The 23,154-nt window shown below is 46.5% G+C and overlaps 1 protein-coding gene across 39 annotated transcripts in view; it reads right to left on the bottom strand.

The window, feature by feature from the left end:
* ZNF12 (zinc finger protein 12) overlaps nt 1-23,154 on the bottom strand; it is a 208,181-nt gene that overhangs the window by 126,942 nt on the left and 58,085 nt on the right. For 33 of the 39 annotated variants that reach the window (XR_016387726.1, XR_016387725.1, XR_016387728.1 and 30 more), the window contains 2 exons: nt 16,162-16,294; nt 15,113-15,177 (listed from right to left, as the gene is read on the bottom strand). Coding sequence is in view for 31 of the 39 variants with exons in the window: in XM_089895592.1 (XP_089751718.1) it covers nt 15,113-15,177; nt 16,162-16,294 (198 nt within the window). In the remaining 8 variants the exon portion in view is untranslated. The other 6 variants (XM_089895566.1, XM_089895567.1, XM_089895574.1 and 3 more) reach the window with 5 other exon arrangements.

Genomic DNA, 23,154 nt, shown 5'->3' with positions numbered 1-23,154 from the left:
GGGTTAGGGATCCGGCATCAGGTCTCCTGGTCCACGATGTTGACTTGTCAGTGATGTCTATAGTGTGGTGCCAAGTTCAGAACTGAAGTGGTGCCAAAGGACCAAGGTGAGTTAAGACTAAAGCAGCATTCTTCAAATGCCAGCTCCCTGAGCAGAATCACCTGGGGTCTTTGTTATAAAGCAGATTGCTGGGCCTGACCTTAGGTGTATTCAGTGGTTTTTGGAGTCAGGGTCACCAGAGTCCAAGAATCACACTTGAAAACAATGAATGGCTCAGGACTGGGGTTCAGAATGGAGAATTTGAGATAAAACTGCAATCATAAAGGAGTCTCAGTTCTGGTTAGAGTTGACTAAGCATGTGAAAACCTTTATATCTGCAGAGTTGCCACTTTGAAATCTGACATCCTTGCTCATTCTCTTACTTCCAGATCACAGAGCCCAGGAGAGATGAGGATGTTCAACACGAGGGCACTCCAGACAGTGATGACAGCTGTGAGGAAGGAAGGGAGAAAGCCTCTTGTGCAGATAATCGCGAAGAACCCAGCATCTTCTAGAATGAGCTGAGAAGAGTTTTCATATCATACTCCTAGGAGCGGGGCATGCTTCTAGGAGTCTGTGGCAGGACAATAAGAAAACAGGGTTTTCTCAGATTCCATCCTTTTGGAAGTCACCACCCCAATTTTCAGATCATTTCATTCAAATCTCCCCTGAGGTCCCATTGGAGGTCCCATTTTTTATACACTTGTTTGCCCCGGTCTAGAAGCATCTGAAGGTGGAGTGTAGGGGCTCAGAATACGACAGAAAAAGTTTTAAATATATAATGAGAGCCATAGGGTCGTGACTGATGACTTAACTTTCACAGGCTTATTTTGAAAATGTCACCTATAAAATTATTGTATGTTTATATTTATATATTTATTTTAAATAGTTTTGAAATAGTCTTCACTTAGGAACACCTTGTTCCTACAAACCTTTTGTGATGCGTATTACAGCTGTTGTATATTTACACATATATACAATTGTATTCACATTTTCAAGAGGGATTTTTATTTTTATCTATTACATAATATACCTTTTATATATTACATAATATTCCCATTCTACTTATAGCTAGGTGGGTATTTCCTCCCAAATCTTGTAAGCATACATTTTATTTTTTTAGTTCTCATTATTGAATTGTGGGAATTCAGTCGGAATTTTTTAACTTGTCTCAACGTGTTTGTATGTTATTTTAGCTTATTAAAGAGCACCGTGCAATGCAGCTTTTGGGAAAATACAATAAAGATGAAAGTCTTCCCACAGTCACGTGTGTGTGGTCATTACCAGTCGGCTTCGCCTCTTTGCTGTGCAGCGAGGTGTCGCTTAATGGTGTTGTGATTATCCAACCCCATTTCTTAACTCTGAAAAGGAATCCTGAATTATTTTTCATGTAGAGAAAACTACAGAAGATGAGGCACATCTTGCATCATTCAGGACTCCAATACAAGTGTTGGGTAAACGGAAAGACAGCTTTATTGAGGAAGCCGGCAGTCCAGGGGAGCAGGTGGACTCATGTCCCGAAGAACCAACTCTCCCCTCCTGAGGTTCTGCTTGAGGACTATACAGGGAAAAGAGAAAGGGGCTACATGTTGAAGAGAGGGTTACAGGGTGTGTGATCAGCTCACGGACATTCTTCTGATTGGTTGGTGGTGAGGTCATGGTGACCCAACATCATCAGCCTTCTGGTTCCAACTGGTCTGGGGTCTACGTGCTTGTGGGCAGCATGCAGTGCACTTCTTACACCTGCTGGGGTTTCAGTCTCTGCCAAGCTGTTCCAAGGACATGGCTCAGAATATTACCCGATAGCCCTTGAGGAGGAACTAAAGGTCCTTGACTGTGTTGAACGGCTAAAGTATGATTATTTTGTCTTTGCTGTTTTTCTGGCCACGCCTCGCAGCTTGCAGGACGGATTCTTAACCACTGCACCACCAGGGAAGTCCCTGTGCGTTTAGTTTCAAAACATAGTAAGGCCGGATGAATTCAGAACTAGGGGCAGAAAGCTCTTCCAGTGAGACACAGAAGCTCTGCTGTTTAGGCAGATTTCGAGAACAACTTTCCAACCACTTATTAAAGAGACCAACACTCCACTAGAAACAGTTATCATTTTACAGAGAGAAAACCAAACTCCAGCTTTGCATCGATGTAACATTTGACACTCAGAGAACCAGAAGCTCTTTTTTGAAAACCTCTGGAATAAACATCAAAACTGAGCCGCCTTCGGCCCAGACAAATGAAAGTCCCTTTCCACCCATCTCCTGCAACTTTCTATATTCACTGAGGTTGTGTCCTTCACTATCCTCTTTCTGCTGCTGGAACAATCAGTCATTTCACTTTAGGACCAAACTATTTTTGTTCCTGTTAATAAACAAAACTACATCGCATTGTCTTGCATACAAAGTCGTACCTCTCGGCTGCTGGAACCAAGCAGGACCCTGCAGGGCCCTTCCATGTCCCCTGCCTCTTGTTTGTAAAACAGCTGCAGTCTCCCAGGCCTCCCCTGAGTCACAAAAGAGCAGGTTCAAGCAGTAAATGATTAGGACAACAGCACTCACAGAATCTTTAGTTCCTCCCGAAGGACATAGGTGACAGTGTCAGAGACACACTCCTAACTCGTTTTGCAGATACTAAAACCACTACAAGAGGAGAAAGCTAACTGTATGACCACCAACCAGACTGCAGCTATGACGTAAGCTGCTCCATCTTGAGCAGACCTGAACCAATGGCTTACACAATTCCAGGAACTGGTCTCAAGAAAATGCGAACAAACCAACACTGGAGTTGACGATTAACTGTGCCTGAAACAATCAACATGACACCGACCACACCACTGCATGACCAACGTCAAGATCATGGTCAGAGCTGACTGTGTTACTCTGCATGCAGCCCCCACCCGCACAGCCCAGAGGCTTCCCGTCTTTTCCCTATCAGCCCCTTTTCCCTCTAACTGGCAACTGGGAGATGGTTTTGGGGACACTAGTCCGCCATCTTCCCAGGTTGCCAGCTTCCTGAATAAAGCATCTTTCTTCCTCCACTAACCTTTGCCTCTGGAACATTGACTTCTGAGCGATGAGCAACTGAACCTGAGTTCTGTTCCAGCGGATAACATTACTATTGGTCAAGTCTCATTCATATTATATTAATGATAACTTTGAACCAAAGTTACTTCCATTTCACAAAGAAACCTAGCAGTGAATAATAGACAACTGCCCATCACACATCAGCATTTTAGGCTAGGAGAGCTCATGAACACACATACCACAACTTTACATAGCCACAAACATCCCTTACATGACTTCTCCAAGTGGCAGAGACACACACATTCATTAACACACCCACAGACATAGCCTCTAGGTAACAAATAAAAATATGCAGCAAGAGCATAGAAGTTGAGATTATGCTTAGTAATCAATGTTTCGGGTTTCTGTCTTGCTCAGAAATGACCTCGGTATCCAATGATTATCCAGTAAGTAACACAATTTAATATCAGTTCAAGGCTTTACGTAAACTAAAGATCTTGGAATTTATCGACAAGCTAACACAGTACAAAACACAGTTACTGTTGAAAGAAAGTTTGTCGGAATAATAGTTAAATGCGGTTAAACACAAATTTACATTTTTCATAGCCTTAAATATTAAGTAGAAGTAATGTTAGCTTATTTGATGGGCACAGCTATATAAATTTAGGAAGAACACTCCCAAGTAGAATTTTTTTAAATGTATGCCTAATACCGATAATTAAGACAGGAATAAATATTTATTAAACCAAAAATATTAAACTAGCTTCACTTGTCAAAGATTTACCTAAATTATGTAAACGTGAAGTCTTTCAATTTCTGAGTTGATTTTTTTTTTTTTTTTTTTGGCTGCACACAGAGGCTTGCTGGATCTTAGTTCCTTGACCAGGGACGGAACCCGGATCCTGGCAGTGAAAGCACCGAGTCCTACCACTGGACGGCCAGGGAATTCCCTGACTTGATTTCTATAAGAATACTTTTCTAGCACATTTAACGTATGAGAAGTTCTAATTCCTTTCTCTCTGACAATTTTAGGGATATATAATTTTTATAAGCACATTTGTATCTTTGTAGGCCAATCAGGACAGAAACCCTTTAATTTAAGAGACTCTACAATCTACTTTAATAGATCCAGAAGTAGGAAAACATTACATACTCACACTGTCAGAGGTAAAGACCCTTCTGAATTACAGACACACAGACATATAGAGAATGGAACTTTTACCTTCAGTTCTCAAGTCTTAGACATCAGTCAGGAATAAAAACTCACCAGTCTAGATATTAAAGAGCCGTTCTCCTCCCACTGGGCAAGAGATTCTCAATTGATTTGAGCTTGTCCAAGTAGACAAACAGAAAAGACTAAGAAAAGACTGACAAACCAGATCCTCTGTTACCTCTCACCTAACTGAGATTAGTTCTGTAGAAACTTAATCCCTTTGGAGAGACCACCAAAAGTCTTCAAACGACACAGCCAAACTCAGAATCCCTGCTGCTCCAAATGGGGAACCACTCAGCTGTAATCCGAAAACAACGCAGAAACACAAAAGTAATACAAGGCGAAACTAAAGAAACAGAAAGTGCGCCAAGTTCAATGGCAGCTTGGGTTCACCCCTGGGAGAGGAGAAAAGATGTACCTGGGCTTCACCGGCTCATGAAATACACCACTTGTTGCTGGGCTTTTACAGATTTATTTACGTGTAATTGATATACAAAATCCAGCCCATGTTTAATTTGTATAACTTGATGAGTCTGGACATATGCACACACCTGTGATACCACCACCACCATCACGGTAACATACTCATCACTTCCAAAAGATTCCTTCTATCCCTTTGTGTGTGTGTGTGTGTGTGTGTGTGTTAGAAAGACTTAACACAGCACCAGGTACATGAAAAGGTGCTCAACGTCAGTAATCATCCGGGAAATGCAAATCAAAATCATAACGAGATATTACCTCACAGCTGTTAGAATGCCCACATTTTTAAATTTTTTTTAAAGATAAGAGTTGTCAAGGTTGTAGAGAAATCGTAGCCCTTGCATATTGTAGGCAGGAATGTAACATCGTGCAGGCACTGTGGAAAACAGTATGGAGTTTTCTCAAAATCCTTTAAATAAAATTTCCATATGATCCAGCAATCCCACTTCTGGGTATACAGGCCCAGCTCAGAGACACTGCAGCTTCGGTTCCAGAACACTGCAATGAAGCGAATACCGCCATAAAGCGAGTCACGTGAATTCTCTGGTGTACCCCTGCATGAAAAACTTATGTTTACACTATGCTGTAGTCTGTTAAGTGTGCGATAGCCTTGTGTCTAAAAAAACAATGTACATACCTTTATTGAAATATACTTTAGGGAAGAGAAATATAGATCAATGGAACAGGATAGAAAGCCCAGAGATAAACCCACACACATATGGTCACCTTATCTTCGATGAAGGAGGCAAGAATATACAAGGGAAAAAAGACAGCCTCTTCAATAAGTGGGGCTGGGAAAACTGGACAGCTACCTGTAAAAGAATGAAATGAGAACACTCCCTAACACGGTAACACAAAAATAAACTCAAAATAGATTAAAGACCTAAATGTAAGGCCAGACACTATCAAACTCTTAGAGGAAAACATAGGCAGAACACTCTATGACATACATCACAGCAAGGTCCTTTCTGACCCACCTCCTAGAGAAATGGAAATAAAAACAAAAATAAACAAATGGGACCTAATGAAACTTCAAAGCTTTTCCACAGGAAAGGAAACCATAAACAACAACAACAGAACAACCACCCTCAGAGTGGGAGAAAATATTTGTAAACGAAGCAACTGACAAAGGATTAATCTCCAAAACGTTCAGGCGGCTCACGCAGCTCAATATCAAAAAAACAAACAACTCAACCCAAAAATGGACACAAGACCTAAATGGACATTTCTCCAAAGAAGATATAAGATTGCCAACAAACACATGAAAGGATGCTCAACGACACTAATCGTTAGAGAAAGGCAAACCAAACTACAGTGAGGTATCACCTCACACCACTCAGAATGGCCATCATCAAAAAATCTACAAACAATAAATGCTGGAGGGGGTGTGGAGAAAAGGGAACCATCCTCCTGCACGCTGCTGGGAATGTACATTGAAACAGCCACTACGGAGGACAGTACGGAGGTTCCTTCAAAAACTAAAAATAGGGCTTCCCTGGTGGCGCAGTGGTTAAGAATCCTCTGCCCAATGCATGGGACACGGGTTCGAGCCCTGGTCCGGGAACATCCCCCATGCCACAGGGCAACTAAGCCCGTGTGCCACAACTACGGAGCCTGCGCTCTAGAGCCCGCGAGCCACACCCACTGAGCCCTCGTGCCACAACTACTGAAGCCCGCACGCCTAGAGCCAGCGCTCCGCAACTAGAGAAGCCACCGCAAGAGGAGCCCGTGCACCGCACACTGAAGCGCCTGCTCGCTGCAACTAGAGAAAGCCCACGCACAGCAACGAAGACCCAACGCAGCCAAAAAGCATGAATAAATAAAACTACATAAATTTATACAAAACAAAACACCAACTACACATAGAACTAACACATGATCCTCCAAGCTCACTACTGGGCACATATGCTGAGAAAACCATAATTCAAAAAGAGACACGTACCACAATGTTCACTGCGGCACTATTTACAATAGCCAGGACATGGAAGCGACTTAAGTGTCCACCGACAGATGAATGGATAAAGAAGATGTGGCACATATATACCATGGAATATGACTCAGCCATAAAAAGAAACGAAATTGAACTATTTGTAGTGAGGTGGATGGACCTAGAGTCTGTGAAACAGAGTGAAGTCAGTCAGAAAGAGAAAAACAAATACCGTCTGCTAACACATATTTATGGAACCGAAAGAAAAAAAAAAGGGGGTTCTGATGAACCTAGTGGCAGGACAGGAATATAGACGCAGACGCAGAGAACGCACTTGAGGACACGCGGCGGGGGGGAAGGGTAAGCTGGGACGAGGCGAGACAGTGGCGTGGACATATATATACACTACCAAATGTAAAACAGATAGCTGGTGGGAAGCAGCCGCATAGCACAGGGAGATCAGCTCAGTGCTTTGTGACCACCTAGAGGGGTGGGATGGGGAGGGTGGGAGGGAGACGCAAGAGGGAGGGGATATGGGGATATATGTATACGTACAGCTGATTCACTTTGTTATACAGCAGAAACTAACACAACACTGTAAAGCAAATATACTCCGATGAAGATGTTAAAAAAAAAATACTTTAGGGACTTCCCTGGTGGTCCAGTGGTTAAGAATCCGCCTTCCAATACAGGGGGCGCAGGTTCCCCTGGTCGGGGTACTGAGATCCCACGTGCTGTGCTGTGCAGCACAGCCGGAACAAAAAAAAGTTAAAAATACTTTACTGCTAAAAAATGCTGACCATCATCTGAGCCTTCGGCGAGTAGTAACCTTTTTGCTGATGGAGGGTTTGAAATAGTGTGAGAATTACTAACATATGACCCACAGACAAGAAGTGAGCAACTGCTGTTGGAAGTACGGTGCCAACACACTTGCTCAACAAAGAGTTGCCGCAAACCTTCAATTTGTGAAAAGCACAAGATCCGGGAAGCACAATAACTATAATAGAAGATAATGTAATATAATATAATAAATTATAATATAGCCTGTATATTCAAAGAAAAGGAAATCAATATCTAGAAGAGATACATGCACCTCTATATTCATTACAGCATTATTCACCAGAGCCAAGATAGGAAAACAACGCAGATTTTCACCAACACAGAAATGGATAAAGAAAATGGGGTATATATATAGGATATTATTATTCAGACTTATTAGAAGGAAATCCTACCAGTTGAGACAACGGGGATATAACTAGAAGACATTATGATAAGTGAAATAAGTCAGTCACAGAAGGACAAAACTGTGTGTTTCCACTTATATGAGGTATCTAAAAGAGTCACACATAAATTGTCAGGGATGGGGGAGGAGAGAATGGGGAGTTGTTCAATGGGTATAAAGTTACAGTTACACAGGATGAATATGTTCTAGAGAACTGCTGTATGACTAAGCGTCTATAGGTAACGAGGCACACTATTCTTTTCGTTTGAATTAAAAAATTTTCATTCAAGTGTAACTGACCTACAACACTATGTTAGTTCCAGGTGCATAATCTCAATATTTCTATACATTAGAAAATGATCACCAAGATTAAGTCTAGTTGTGGTCGAGTTACCATCCGTCACCGTACAAAGTTATAATGTTATTGACTGTATTGCCCATGCTGTATATTTCATTCCAAAGACTCATTTATTTTGTAACTGCTTATCCGTTCCTCTTAATCTCCCTCACCTATTTCACTCATCCAACTACCCTCTTCTGGCAACCACCTGTTTCTTCTCTGTATCTATGAGTCTGTTTCTGTTTAGTGACGTTAGTTCATTTATTTTGTTTTTTACATTCCACATACAAATGAGATCATACAGTATTTGCCTTCCTCACTGACTTATTGCATTTAGCATACTACCCTCTGCCTCCATCCATGTTGCCACAAATGGCAAGATTTCATTCTTTTTTTTTTAATTTTTAAAAATTTATTTATTTTACTTTCGGCTGCATTGGGTCTTTGTTGCTGCAGGTGGCATCTTTCCTAGCTGCAACGAGCGGGGGCTTCTCTTCCTTGCGGTGTGTGGGCTTCTCATTGCGGGGGCTTCTCTTGTTGCAGAGCATGGGCTCTAGGTGAGCGGGCTTCAGTCGCTGTGGTACGCGGGCTCAGTAGTTGTGGCTCGCAGGCTCTAGAGCATGGCTCAATAGTTGTGGCACACGGGCTTATTTGCTCCGTGGCATGTGCGATCTTCCCAGACCAGGGCTTGAACCCATTTCCCCCGCACTGGCAGGTGGATTCTTAACCACTGCATCCCCAGGGAAGCCCCTCATTCTTCTTCTTCTTTTTTTTTTTTTTTCTGGCTAATAGTCCATTGTGTGTGTGTGTGTGTGTGTATATATATATATATATATATGACACACCTTCTGTATCCATTCATCTATGGATGGACACATAAGTTGCTTCTATACACTGGCTATTATAAATAATGCTCAATGAACATAGGAGTGCATGTGTCTTTTTGAACTAGTGTTTTTGTTTTCTTCCCAAAAAATACACAGAAGTGGAATTTCTGCATCTTATACTAGTTCTCCTTTAAAATTTTTGAGGAATGAGGTGCACTACTCTTTTTTTTTTTTTTTTTTGGTGCACTACTCTTGACACGAAGTTTACCTGCTGCCGTTAGGTGAATCCATCCAGGATGTCTGTGAAGACCTCCAAAGCTGCTAAAACATAAGGGTAGGGACCTCCCTGGCGCTCCAGTGGTAAAGAATCCCCCTTACAATGCAGGGGACCTGGGTTCAATCCCTGGTCAGGACACTAAGATCCCACGTGCCGCAGGGTAACTAAGGAATGGTGTGGAGGAGCTTAAGGAAAAGACCACGCCAAGCTCACAGGCCGTTTAAGATGGCAACAAACTCCTGACATTGACTGAAAATCAAAGTTCTTTATGTGTAACAATCGAAGAGGCAGGATGGGTCCTGTTAGCAAGGTCCCCTGAGATGCCAGGTCACCTGACCCCCAGCTCCAGATGCAGAGACGTCCGGGACCCAGGCTTTGCCGGCCTGGGAAGGCTGAGGGTGCCCACCTGCTGACAGGACACCGGGGCGGGGGGAAGAGCTGGTTACCGCCCAAGGCAGACGAGCGTCTGTGCAGAACTGCCTCGGCTCAGCCTCGAGGAGCCTGTCTCAGAAATCGACAGCAAGTCTTCCAGAAGCTCTGCCCATATTCCATTCAGGCGTCACTGGTCACACCTGTGGCTGCCCGGATGAAGACTGGGGGCCCACACGTTCACACACTGAAAGTTATTACCAAATGCAAGAGAGTGAGGGATCAGACCATGAACTACTCTAATTTTAAAGCATTAAGTAGAATCAGGCACACCTTCTTCTCCTTTCTGGTTCTGCATTTGTAATTTCACAAAATGTGTGATTTGTGGGGCTTTTCTAAGTGCTTGTAATTTTGCCGGATGAGAAAAAAACTGCACAATAAGAAAACATTATAGTTTTCACTGGTAATGGGCATAAAAATATATGCACTGTTGCTGCTTGAAAACAGCATTCATGTGAATGTTCCAGATGATTTTCTATTTGCTGATGGGTTAAGTGGCTTGCCCACGTTCACTTTTATGTAAAGGGAAGATGAGAAAATTGCACTTTAAACTTAAAAAAATGGATGTCAGGAAACCCGGATAACAAATTAAGAAAGCAATCAGAACTGCAAATATTGAGGGGTTTTAGGTTACTTTCAAAACACAAGGGAACAACCCACGATGTATGTGTCTTAAAGGACCACTTGGTACGGTAAGATTCCACAGACAGCCTTGTAATCGCACAACTCAGAACTGGTCACACACTGCCCACAAGCCACTTTCTCAGCGTTACGTTAACAGTGTCGGCTCACTCCCCTGCTTGGTGGCAGAGAGGATGGGTCTCCTTTCCTTTCTGAGATTCTTTTCATGAGTGGCTAGAAAGCTTAAGCGCTGGAATTCCATTAGAGAAAAGGAGTATTCCTCAGAGGACTGTAAATGACAAAACCCCAAGAGGGCTTTAACAGCTGCGTCCCTGTGTCAGAGATCTCCCATGCATGGCTGGGGCCCAAATGACACACAACAGCGGGGGCCCAGGGGCCGCAGTCCTAGGACGCCGCTCCACAACCAAAAGGGTCCTCTCGCTCGTCGGGGAAAAAGAAAGGTGTTCCCAGACACACACAGACTCCAGAACCAGGAAGTGAGGACCCCACCTGCCTGGCCTGTCCCAGGAGAGTGGCTGATGCACTGCCCAGAACCAGAAAGGGGAACTGAGACCCAGCAGAAAGGGAACCACGACACCGACGCATTCCTCCACCCGCACGCGCCTGTGCCCGCAAAGAAGCTGCACCTCGGTACCGACCAAGGAGGGTGCTCTTCAACTAGGAATCTTACGCACACAAACGTGCTGATTTTGAGAAACTTTTGAAACGCATAGTATTCAACCTCTCAAAGTAAAAAAAAAAGTAATGAATTACATAGCAATGCTGGAAAATACAGGAAAAAGACAATAAACCTTGGAAAACAATGTTTACTAACATGACCCCAACTGGAAAAATTTAGAAACATTTAACACGACTCTGAAAGCCAATAAGACAAGGAAAACAAAACAGAACAAAACAAAACAAAACAAGACAGTATTGGGGCAGGAAGACGGGCAATGGACATGAACAGGCCCTTCATATAAAAACAGAAATACACCAGTCTGAAAAGACCACAGACAGAAGGATTCCAAGTAAGTGACATTCTGCAAAGGGCAAAAATACACAGACAGTAAGAAGATCAGCAGCTGTCGGGGGCTTGGGGACACTGGGGGGGATGAACAGGTGACCGGCACGGATGTTTCGGGCAGTGAAATGCTTCTGGGTGGCACTGCAGTGGTGGCTGCAGGTCATCACACTTGTCCAAACCTGCGCAGCAGGACACAGAGAGTGAGCCTTAATATAAACTACAGACTCCACGGGAGAATCAGGTGTCAATGCTGATCCATCACTGAGATGACGCGCCACACAAGCCTGACATGTTATCAAGGGAGGGAACCCAGAGGGACGGGTACAGGAAACTGCTGTCTGCTCGATTCTCCTGTAACCCTAAAACTGCTCTAAAAACTCTCTATCCATTAGAAAGAAGAAACAGCTTCTAAGCATGTGAAAATACTCTCAACCTCATTCACGATTCAGAAAAACCCCAAGGGAACGTCCACACTGCTTACCGGGGCCTAGGGCCAGCGGGAACACGCCGCGGCCTAGCCCCTTCCTGTCGGGCACCGCGCTGGAGCCCAGAGTCCCCGACTTGACCCACCGCACCCCACCCCGCGTTTCATGCCGTCCACGGTCTCTACACATGACATCTTTAGATCAGATGACTCACTGTCCCGATTACAAGGTTTCAGTTTCTCCACAGGATGAAACCAAAACCAGCACAGAGGGGAGGCTCTTCAGTCAACCTCAGGGTCTGCCTGCATCCACGTCCCGCTGTTCCTGACGGGAGGCCCACGTCCTAAGGAAGGAGCTCCTTACCAGCACCTCAGGAGCCTCATCCGGTCCACCTCACGCTGCTCTGAGAGCCTCGCCAACCTCTGCAGCTACCCAAGTCCTGGTCACTTGAGGGCCGTCACCCTTCCCCGAGTCACTGAGACACGTGTTCTGACGATGCATTTATAACCAGGCTCTCGGGCTTCCCTGGTGGCGCAGTGGTTAACAATCCGCCTGCCAATGGTGGGCACACGGGTTCGAACCCTGGTCCAGGAAGATCCCACATGCTGCGGAGCAACTAAGCCCGTGAGCCACAACTACTCAGTGTGTGCTCTACAGCCCGCACGCTACAAGTACTGAGCCCACGGCCCGCAACTACTGAAGCCCGCATGCCTAGAAGCCATGGTCTGCAATAAGAGAAGCCACCGCAATGAGAAGCCCGCGCACCACCAGAAAGAGTAGCCCCCGCTCACCGCAACTAGAGGCAAACGCCTGCGCGCAGCAACAGAGACCCAATGCAGACAAAAAATGAATAAATTAATAAGAAACAAAAATTAAAACACACAGATAAATAAATAAAAGCAGGCTCTGCTGTGTCAGCACTCTGGAGTTCCCGACGTATCGACGGGCAGGATTCCCGTCCTCTCCTGTAATTACGTCTCTGAAGTGCCTTTCCCGAGGAGAACAGAAGCTCCTGGAAGCAGAGAATTGCTTAAGATCACATGCAGAACCGGAAGACATCTGAAGTTTATGTCTAAGATAAAAGACACGACACTAGATGGCGTGAAGGGTCCCCGAAGCCAAGAGCCAGGGAAGCAGGACACGTCGTCTGGGGACCCTTCCACCAGCAGAGCAGAAAGTGTCCGTGGCCAGAACTGGCGCTCAATTCGCTTTGAGCTGAGAGGCACCCGTGTAATTACATAGGCTCCCCAAAGACTAATTACTCCCACATTTAAGAGAGGAGATGGCTTTTCAGGCAGACAAGGCAAGTACGGTCTTCCCCGCTGGCTGAACTGTGTGTGCAGATGGTCACGATGGAGCTCGGCCCCAGAGCTCTGCTCTCTCCTCAAACCCCCAACTTCACCCTCACCCTCACCTGAGGAGCTGCTTCCCTGAGAACAGAGAAGCCATCGGAGGGCTTCCCCACCTGCAACCCAGCTCTGCCATCCCCTCCCCACTCCAGCACCCCGGGCAGCAGCTCTCCCCTCCCCCACACGCATCTACTGGATCATTCCCACTCTCATTTCTCCCATCAAAACACAACACAACACAACACAACACAACATCCTCCCCGGACCTCAGCTCCTACTCCAGCTACTGTCCAATTTCTCTTTTCCCCGTCACAGCAAAACGTCCAGCAACAGTTGGGAACAGAACAAACCCAGTTCTCCCACTCCTCTCTCCTAAGCGTCTCCGATCAGGATTTTACCCCACAGATGCATCCGCACGCAGCATCAGCGAGGTACGACCTCCCCCCAGCGCTGGGCTCGATGGTCAATGGCTCCACAGAACGGCTACCTCGTTTGTCCAGTCACCCAGGGAACCTCCAAAGTGCTTCCCATATGCAGACAAAATGCTGTGATTAATATTTTAGGAGAAATACTCAGCGTGCACAATACACTTGAGCTGCTGGAGGAAAGAGGTAGCAGCACAGAAAAAAAGTTTCCGTAACTACAGAAATGAAAAGATAAGCTATTTTAATGGTAGCAAGTACGGGACGAAGGGGGACGAATGAAAACCATTTAGACTACGACAGTAACAAGCCTAATACTACAACGTGGTAACAGAGGCTGGAGAAGGACTTTAGAATGAACCCATTTTTCTGGGTAGGGTGACGGGCTAGACGATGCAACGATGAGCCGCCAGGGACAAAAGGAGAAAGCAAGGGGCGAGGGAGCTGTAAATAATCATTCTTGGATCTCCTGGATCTGGCAATTTGAGGTGCCCTTTGGACAAACTCCATAGAGATGCTGGCAAGTGGCTGGACAGAGGCATCTATCTGGTCCAGCTGGGAGAACTGACAGAGCTGGAAGTGAAAAGCACCACAAGGTGAGATCAGACAGGTTGAAGAGTCGTGAACCAAGAGTGAAAAGACAACACATAAAGAGGGGGGAAGAAAGAATCAGTCAGGAAGAGAGCAAGGAGAGATCTGTCACAGAAACCAACATAGCAGACTCTGCAGATGGGAAGGCGACAGTGGTCTGAGGTGACGACTGGCAAATCTCCACCGGTTCGTATGCTGGGTGCCAGGTCACCTCAACCGGATCAGGTTCTGGGGAGGGGCAGAACCAAGACCGCAAGCTGCACGATACAATTCAGGTGGGAAACACGGAATCTTTGCCACAGACATCACTACATCACATCATTACACATCACATCATGGTGTGTAGCGCGACCCTGTTAGATTGTAAGTGACAAAGAGGGAAATTTACTGGAAGGGTGACAAGGCTGTGCTTCCAGAGGCTCCTCATTGCATCCCTGGATTGAGCACTGAAAACAATGTACCTACGTGACAACGGTGTTCTACTGAACAGAAAAGTTATATGCCCTGAGTGCTCCCTGGAAGGCATGCTCTCGGCTTACGGGAAGCACAAGGAAGGCACCGATGTCAACACGTCAGGGGCTGTCGCTCAGGAAGGCTAGCGGCCTACAGCGGGATCCTCAAGGAAACCTTTAACGCCCGAGAACAAAAGTGCTTCGGCAGGACAATGGAAGTCAAGCAAGGGATGGCGTTTTGCCACAAATGTCAAGAACGCGAGGCTTGTACTGTGTCTATAAGAGGATCGTGGGATCTACACGTAAAACTTGCCAGAAACACTTGGTACCTGCTTTGTCGAACCACATCTTTCCCCAACTCCTACTTTCCCATTTCACATCTTGAACTATTCGCCTCCCAAGGTGTTATCACAAAAGAACAGCAGCAGGTAAATAAGTAAACAGCAAAACTCACCAGGGGCTGATTCATTTTCCGCTGCTCTTGGAACACCGTGCAGGACTGTGACTGTGGAGGCGGACCTGCAGAAGGAAAACGCAGGCAGTGAAGCTACGACTGAAGCGGCTCGGGGTTGCACGAGCACCCGCCCCGCGCTCCACAAGACACACCTGTGGGAGACCCGCCATTTCATCTTCAGAAGGGCCTGTTAGAATGAGGAGGGAGCAACCACCCTCAGGTCTGTAACTCCCACGTGGCTGTGGTACCTGAGGGGATACTTTTTTTTCAGTAGCGAGTGTACACTGAGTCCGATTAAAATAAATCTCCGTCAATAAATATGAAATTAAAAAACACTTACAGTTTATCTCTTCTAAGTCTGTTAACAACTCAGATCAGGAAATCCACAGCATACCCGGAATAAAGGGACACAGGTGCGTTTCACTCTTTCAATTATTTGTACAAGCTTTACAAACTTCAGTGCGACGCTCAAAAAACTCTTTCATTAAAACTGACTTTAAGGGGACCGAACACCTGCCCTAGGAGTTTGGAGTCCTGGTAGCGACCCCACGTGCACACCCGGTGAGGATCTGGGACAAGTCACCTCCCTTCTCAGGCCCAATCTCTTCCTTCCTCAAGCGAGGCAGCAGGACAGAAGCCTTGCAGACTCATCCTGCAGTAACTACACTGCGCGACTCCACAGGGCACAACCCAGGGGGGCAGCGGACGCTTAGCTTACACAACCAAGGTGCTAACGCGCTTTGAGAGACACGTGCGAGATGCCGAGACGGCGACAGGAGGAGGAAGACCAGGAGGATCGCGGTTGGACGGAGGGATGGACGCGCCACGTCCCGCCCCTGCTCCCCCAGGACCCCCGGAGCTCACAAGTCCCAGGGGAGCCCCATCCGGAGCAGCCGGCCCTGCCCTGCAGCCCGGCCCATCCACCTCGGGGAAGCGGTCAAACCCTCCCGGTCGCTCTCCCGCGGGGCCCGGGCGGGCTACCCGAAGCCCCGCTCTCCAAGGGCCGCAGGGTCCACAACCGCCTGCAGGCCCGCAGACGCAACACCTACCCCGTCGAGACTAGCTGACCGGCCACGAGCTCCCGAGGCTCCGGTCCGGGGGCTGCTCCTCCGGCGCGCTCCTCTCTCGGGTGCCTCCGCTGCGCCTCCCGAAGCCACTGGGACCGAGGAGCCGGCTCTGGGCCTACGGCACAAACTCCCTTCAGGCCCACGTCTCTCCCGGGAACTCGCTATAACGCGCGCTGCAGACGGTCGGGCACTGCACCGCCGCCGGCCGCTCGGCCACTCCGGCCCAGGCCGCGGGCTCCGCAGCTCGAGCTCGGGGGTCCCACTTCCAGCCTCCGCCCGGCCTGCGCGAATCCTCGCCCGAACAACCCGCTCGCGCTGGCTGCCGGCCGGGCCGGACGGCGCCCAGCCCCGCAGGCCCCGAAACGCTCGCCCACAAGAGGCCAAGTCGAGGGAACCACGACCAGCGGAGACCAGGGCACACACAGGAAGCGAGAGCGGCGCGGCGACGAGGCGTTGCGCCAGCACGCACAAACCGCGAGGCGCACCTGCGCAGGAGGACGCCGGAAGTCCGCCTGCCAAAGCCCGACCGGAGAGCGGGACAAGTACCAGGACTCTATTTCCCAGAAGTCTCCGCGCCGTCCACTTAGTGAGCGACTTAAATGTCTTCATGTCATCTGGCCGTGAAGAGCTGCTGGGCTGCGACGGTGGGCCGTCTGGACCAGGGACTCAATTGCCCATTTGTTTTCACTCCTGTTAGGGATCAAGGAAAGCTGTGGCCTCAGGCGGGGGCTGTGTGATGGCCTCCAGGGTCCCTGGTCCTTTGCCTGCCCTGAGACATTTCGGGTTACATCTGAGATTCCCCCACCGCCAGGAGAGGGGAAGGAGTGTATCATGTTCGCTTAACTGAAACGCTACAACTTTCCTTCAAATCCTAGGATACAATAAATGCCCAGCCATGATACAAACTAATATTACCCACGGAAAGAAAAGAAAATAGAAATTGTAGCTGTTTACCCAACCAACGCGATAAAAAGTGTACGAAAATCAGATACCAGGGATCTTACCTCTTAAAGAGGATACTGTTTATGTAAGGTAAAAATATCATTTTTCAAAAATGGGATCATAAGGGTAATGATTTATCACTATTTTGGGGGTGAAATAATATAACTGTGTTCTTGGCCAACTGTTCCTTAAAAGCTGCTAGGGGAAAAGTTAAAAATAAAATCTCCAGGGACTTCCCTGGCGGTACGATGGTTCAGACTCCTAGGTTCCACTGCAGGGGCTACGCGTTTGATTCCTGGTTGGGGAACTAAGATCCCGCATGCTGCGCAGTGCAGTCCCATTAATTAAGTAAGTAAGTAACACACAAAATAAAAAAGAAATCTCCCGCCAACCGAGAAAATCCTCTCCACAAATGTAGACGTAAAGAAAACGGTTTTACTGTGGAATAACCATTAAACCAGACTGTGTTGTGCACCACAGGCGAAGCACTAATGATTGTGCAAATGAAATCAACCTCACTTTTTTTTTTTTATAGCTCAGCAGATAAAATCTGTTGCATACATGTTCTCAAGATAAACGGGAACTTGTCTCATGTGAAAAGACTTGACAACACCATAAAAATGGCATACATTCTTTCAGGGTATATCCTAAATTCACCTGGTAATCTCGGTGGCTGTCCATGCTAGTTAATACCCTTTATCCAAAGGAGAAAGACAACTGCTCCTACCTCTAGGACAAGCAGGTACTTACAGCTCAGAGCAAAGTGCTTAACACCTAGCCTAAACTCCCCCGGTGACAGAGAGATAAAGAAGATAGCTCTCAGGTCCTTAACAAAGACATTCCTCGGCTGTAATGCTGGCAAGAGACTGATTTAGCTTTTAAAAAGATTTAGATACTTATGAAAGGGACAGAGGAATTATTTATATTACAAGCGTCTTGAGGAGATCCTCTAAAAACGGAAATAAGAAGTGATGATTTGTCCAAATGAATAAGCACATAACCCATTCCTGATTTCCCCAGCTGAACTGCCACATTAAATTAATCCTGCACAAAATGCGTGCTTCTCCAAAATTGCGCTTGGAAGTGGCTGCTTAGAGCCAGGAATGGTCTTTTCCGGTTCTTGCTGCTGTTGACTGTGGCCTCTGCCTGAATTCTCGCCGATGAAATGCTGCCAGTGTGGGAATGACAGCGACCACGCCTGCTCTGAGCCTGAACCTGGCAAACCTCCAGGGCGCATTTCTCGCCTTTTCCATTTTCACCGCGTAAAGACGTCAGCTACACGGAGTACCTTGCTTGGAAGCACCGTGAGTGGGCAGTGCGCCCATCAGCCCGCCACCAGGCCTCCAGTTCTCACCTCACCCACGTGCACCGACCGGGTCTCAGCAGAACACTGGGGTGGCCTGTGAACCCCAGCTGCTGTGCCCACCTCAACACCTCACTCTATCCCTTCAGCCCAGGGACATGCTGGGCTCCCCAGCCCCCTGCCCTGTACTCTGCCCTGGACACTCTCTGGAAGTATTTCTATTACCAGTTGTCTTGAGGAAATGCTCTAAAAAAGGGAATAAAAGTACGGAGTCATCCCAATGAATAGGATGTCCAGCAGTGAGCTGATGTGCCTCACGACTCACCCCTCTCTCCAAAAGGCGAAAAACGGTCATTTCATACATTTCCCCCGTTTTAAAGCTGTTTTAAGCTAGGAGGGTAAACCTGGACCCTGCGACTTCACCTTGACCAGAAGCAACAACGGCCACCTTTTACTTTGGTTTCCTTAGGATCTCCTCATATACACGGATATTTACAATACAAAGCTTTCTCCTTGTGGATCTGCATCTCTATTAACTACAGATATTTCCCCTATTTTGTCAGTTCTCTATTTTTACTGAAGTATAGTTGGTTTGCAATGTTTCAGGTGTACAGCAAAGTGATTCGGTTACATGCATTTATGTGAGAATATATGTATTCTTTTACAGCCTCTTTTCCATTATGGGTTATTACAAGGTATTGAACATAGTTCCCTGTGCTATACACTAGGTCATCACTGTTTATCTATTTTACATATACAAGTGTGTATCTGTCAATCCCTGTTCTTTATCTTTTTAACTTTTTACTCTCACATTCTCTTATACAGACACTTTAAAAAGTATGTTGTGTTCAAATCTTTCACTTTCACTTCATACTTTTCATCTGCTTTGACACTGTACTTGAAGAAGCCTTTCCCATCCTGCATTTCCTAACTACTTACCTGTGTTTTCTCCTGCTTATTTTTGGTCTCTTAACATAGCAATTTTATCACAATAACTGGCACCCAGCTTCAGGATTTGTAAAATCCTTTTCCTCTTAAAGTCTCTCAGCCATTTTTTTCAACACTAACACATCTACCACAACCGGGAAACGCAACGTTTAAAAAGAAAACTCAGGTTTCTAATCTAACTCCTAAGGACAGGTTCTTCTTTGAAGTTCAGCGACACGTCTTAATTTGAAGGCAGGGGAGGGACTTCCCTGGTGTTCCAGTGGTAACGAATCCGCCTTCTAATGCAGGGGACGCGGGTTCAAAGCCCAGGAACCCTGGTCCGGGAGCTAAGATCCCACACGCCACGGGGCAATTAAGCCCGTGTGCCGCAACTAAGATACGATGCAGCCTAAGAGAAATAAATATTTTTTTAAAAATTAAAATAAAGGGAGGGGAAGCAGAAAAGCGACCGCCCCATGTGAATTCCTTCTTATTGAAAATACAGGTCGTAGCAGTTTCCTTGGGCTGCGTCACCAAGTACGACAAACTGGCGGGCTTAAGCAACACAAATGCACTGTCCGACATTTACGCAGGTTGGAAGTCTGAGATCAAGGTGTCAGCAGGGTTGGTCCCCTCTGAGGGCTGTACGGGAGGATGTGCTCCAGGCTTCCCGGTGGAGAGGGCGGTTTCCTCACCAGCACATGCACTATGCATGTACCAGGCAGGTGCCTGGGCTGAACTCCGATCCCAGGGCTGCTTATCCACGGCAGCACCGGGCTGCTGGAGGGGTTGTCACGGACGCGTTGGCAGGAGGATTGGAGGCTGACACAGACGTCCGCTCAGCTGTGGACCCATGGCCTGGCCACAGCCCTGCCAGAGGATGCCTGGGTGAAATCCAGGTCACCGTTCACCTCCCTCCTTATTTCATTCAACGACGCCTTGAAGCCCCCCTAATGCAACCAGCCTGGGTGGCACATCCCACCCAGAGATTTCCAAATCAGAAGCATGTCAATTGAGAAAGTTAAAATTAGGCCCTAGCTCAGTGCTGTGGAATTAGAATCTGTGAGGCTGGGTCCAGGCATCTGTGTTGTAATATTTTCTCCACGTGACTCTCATGCCGAAAGGATTGTATTGACGAAGCACTTGTGCTTCACTCTACTGATATTTCTGCACTAGAGCTACAGCCGTTGTTATATTAAACTGCAGCCACAGGAGGAAAAGAGAGGAGAAGAGGTGATAGTTCTGCTTGTCTCCAAACACGCTGTTACTGAACCAAACTTGGGTCCACTCGCCCGCACGCACTAAAGCCAATCTACTGACACCGGGTCACGGTGAAGGAAAGTGCCGCGTTTATGGCAGGGCAACAAGCAAGGGGTCCAGGTATCTAGGGCTCAGAAGGCCCCCACTCCCCAATGGCTTTCAGGGAAAGGTGTTTACAGATGGGGTGAGGCTGTTGGTGGGAATGTACACTGGTGCCGCCACTATGGAGAACAGTGTGGAGGTTCCTCAAAACACTAAAGCTAGAGCTACCGTACGACCCAGCAATCACACTCCTGGGCATAGGCCCAGAGAAAACCATAATTCAAGAAGACACATGCACCCCAATATGTATAGCAGTACTATTTACAATAGCCAAGACATGGGAGCAACTTAAACGTCCATCGACAGAGGAACGGATAAGAAAGAGGTGGTACATATATGCGATGGAATACTACTCAGCCATAAAAAATGAGATAATGCCATTCGAAGCAACATGGATGGACCTAGAGGTTATCATACTAAGGAAAGGAAGTCAGACAGAGAAGGACAAATACCATATGACATCACTTCTATGTGGAATCTAAAACAATGATACCAATGAACTTCTTTACAAAACAGAAACAGACTCACAGACATAGAAAACAAACTTATGGTTACCAAAGGGGAAAGGTGGGGGAGAGGAATACATCAGGAGGTTGGGACTAACGTATACACACAACTATATATAAAATAGGCAATCAACGAGGACCTCCTGTAAAGCACAGGGACCTCTACTCAATATTCTCTATTAACCTAGGGAGTCCCCTGCTGGCGCAGAGGTTACGATTCTGGTCTTTCACGGTCGTGGCCCGGGTTCAATACCTGGTCAGGGAACTGAGATCCTGCGAGCCACAGAGCGCGACGAAAAAAAAACACAAAATTTTGTAATAACCTAAATGGGAAAACAATCTGAAAAAGAAAAGATATCTGTGTACATAGAAGTGAATCACTTTGCTGTACACCGGAAACTAACACAACATGGTAAATCAACTATAGCCCCAAAATAAAATTTTAAAAATGTTTAAAGTGAATTACAAAAGAGTGGGGTGAGGGAGGGGAGGTTGAGGGGTGTGTGCTCAGCTTGTGGACATTCTTCCGATTGGTTTGGTGGTGAGGTCATTTGAGGTCAACATCATCAACCTTCTGGTTCCAGCTGGTCTGGGGTCTACGTGCTTGTGGGCAGCATGCAGTTAACTTCTTCCACCTGCTGGGGGCTTCAGTCTCTGCGAAACAGCTCCAAGGACGAGGCTCAGAACAGTATCTACAGCCCTTGAGGAAGAAGGAAAGGTCCTTGGCTTTGTTTAACGGCTACACTAGTATTATCTGGTCGTTTTGGACTCTTTTCCTTTCTTTTGGCACTTTCTCCCTTCTCTGATTAAATTGTCCGTTTCGAACTCAGGGAAGGCTAGGAGGCTAAAATTTTCTAAAGACAAGAAGCAGGCAGAAGACATGGAGAGAATCCGGCCCAGGAAGGCCCCACAAGGTCCTGCTCACTTACAACATCAGATTCGACCTGGGCTGTTTACGCCGTTTTGGGACAACATACCAACACATCTTGAGATGGGTCCCACCCGACTGTAGCACATTTGGACAAGGTGAGGTGGGGTGGGATTATGCAAATCCAGATCTGAAGACTAGATAAAGCAATCAGGGTGTTTCACAGTATACAAGAGAAATTTTCACAGGGACAGAATACCAACCTTCTAAGATTTGAAAGCCTGTTAACCAAGAGGGAGAGTGAACTTCTGTTCTGTTATACAAGGACCCAGTCAGCAGTGATGGTTAAAAGCACGATGAATGCAAATCTGAACTCATTTGCCTCCTAACGATGGAACGTCTACAGCAGAGGGACACAGGTCCTCGAGCAGCAGTGCTTTTCCCAGCAGTGCGGACCCTGAAGAGAGCCGGGCTGTGGCAGCTCTGGAGGACCTCAGACGCTCTTTGCATGGCCTCTGAGATCTAGAACATCTCAGAAAGTCCACGAGTGCAAACCAAATAGACACTCAGTCCCTGCACCTCGGATGAACTGATTTGACTCTACGTATGCATTGCTTGGGCTAATTAGAAATATGTAAGTGATCAAAAGACAAACTAAAACGCTGGGCACATCCTGAACAACAGAGATACTTCTCATCAAAGTCCAAACAATAATTCAAAAGCAAGATTCAGAGCCAAAATGTGGAAACAACCCAAGCGTTCAGTGACAGATGAATGGATAAAGAAAATGTAGTGTGTATATTCATACAACAGATATTATTCATCCACAAACAGGAAGGAAAGTTTCTAATTGATAGAAAGAGCATTTATGTATTTCTCAATGATTGTTTGACATTTCTTTGTATAAGCAGTGAAAATTTAACAATTCCACTTGTAAGAGGAAAGGTTAGTGTTTCTTTGTAGAAACAGTTAAGTCTCAGCAGTAGAGGCATAAGCACACACGTGCACACAGAGTAAACAGAGATACCGCCCCGCTACCTCCCCCCAATCTGATCCCCGCTGATTCT

Source organism: Delphinapterus leucas, chromosome 15, assembly GCF_059928025.1.
Source record: "Delphinapterus leucas isolate spDelLeu-1000000601 "Yukka" chromosome 15, BTC_Dleu_Yukka2, whole genome shotgun sequence".
NCBI lineage: Eukaryota > Metazoa > Chordata > Mammalia > Artiodactyla > Monodontidae > Delphinapterus > Delphinapterus leucas.
Note: the sequence above shows the minus strand (reverse complement) of the source record. Positions and strands in the feature narration are given on the sequence as shown.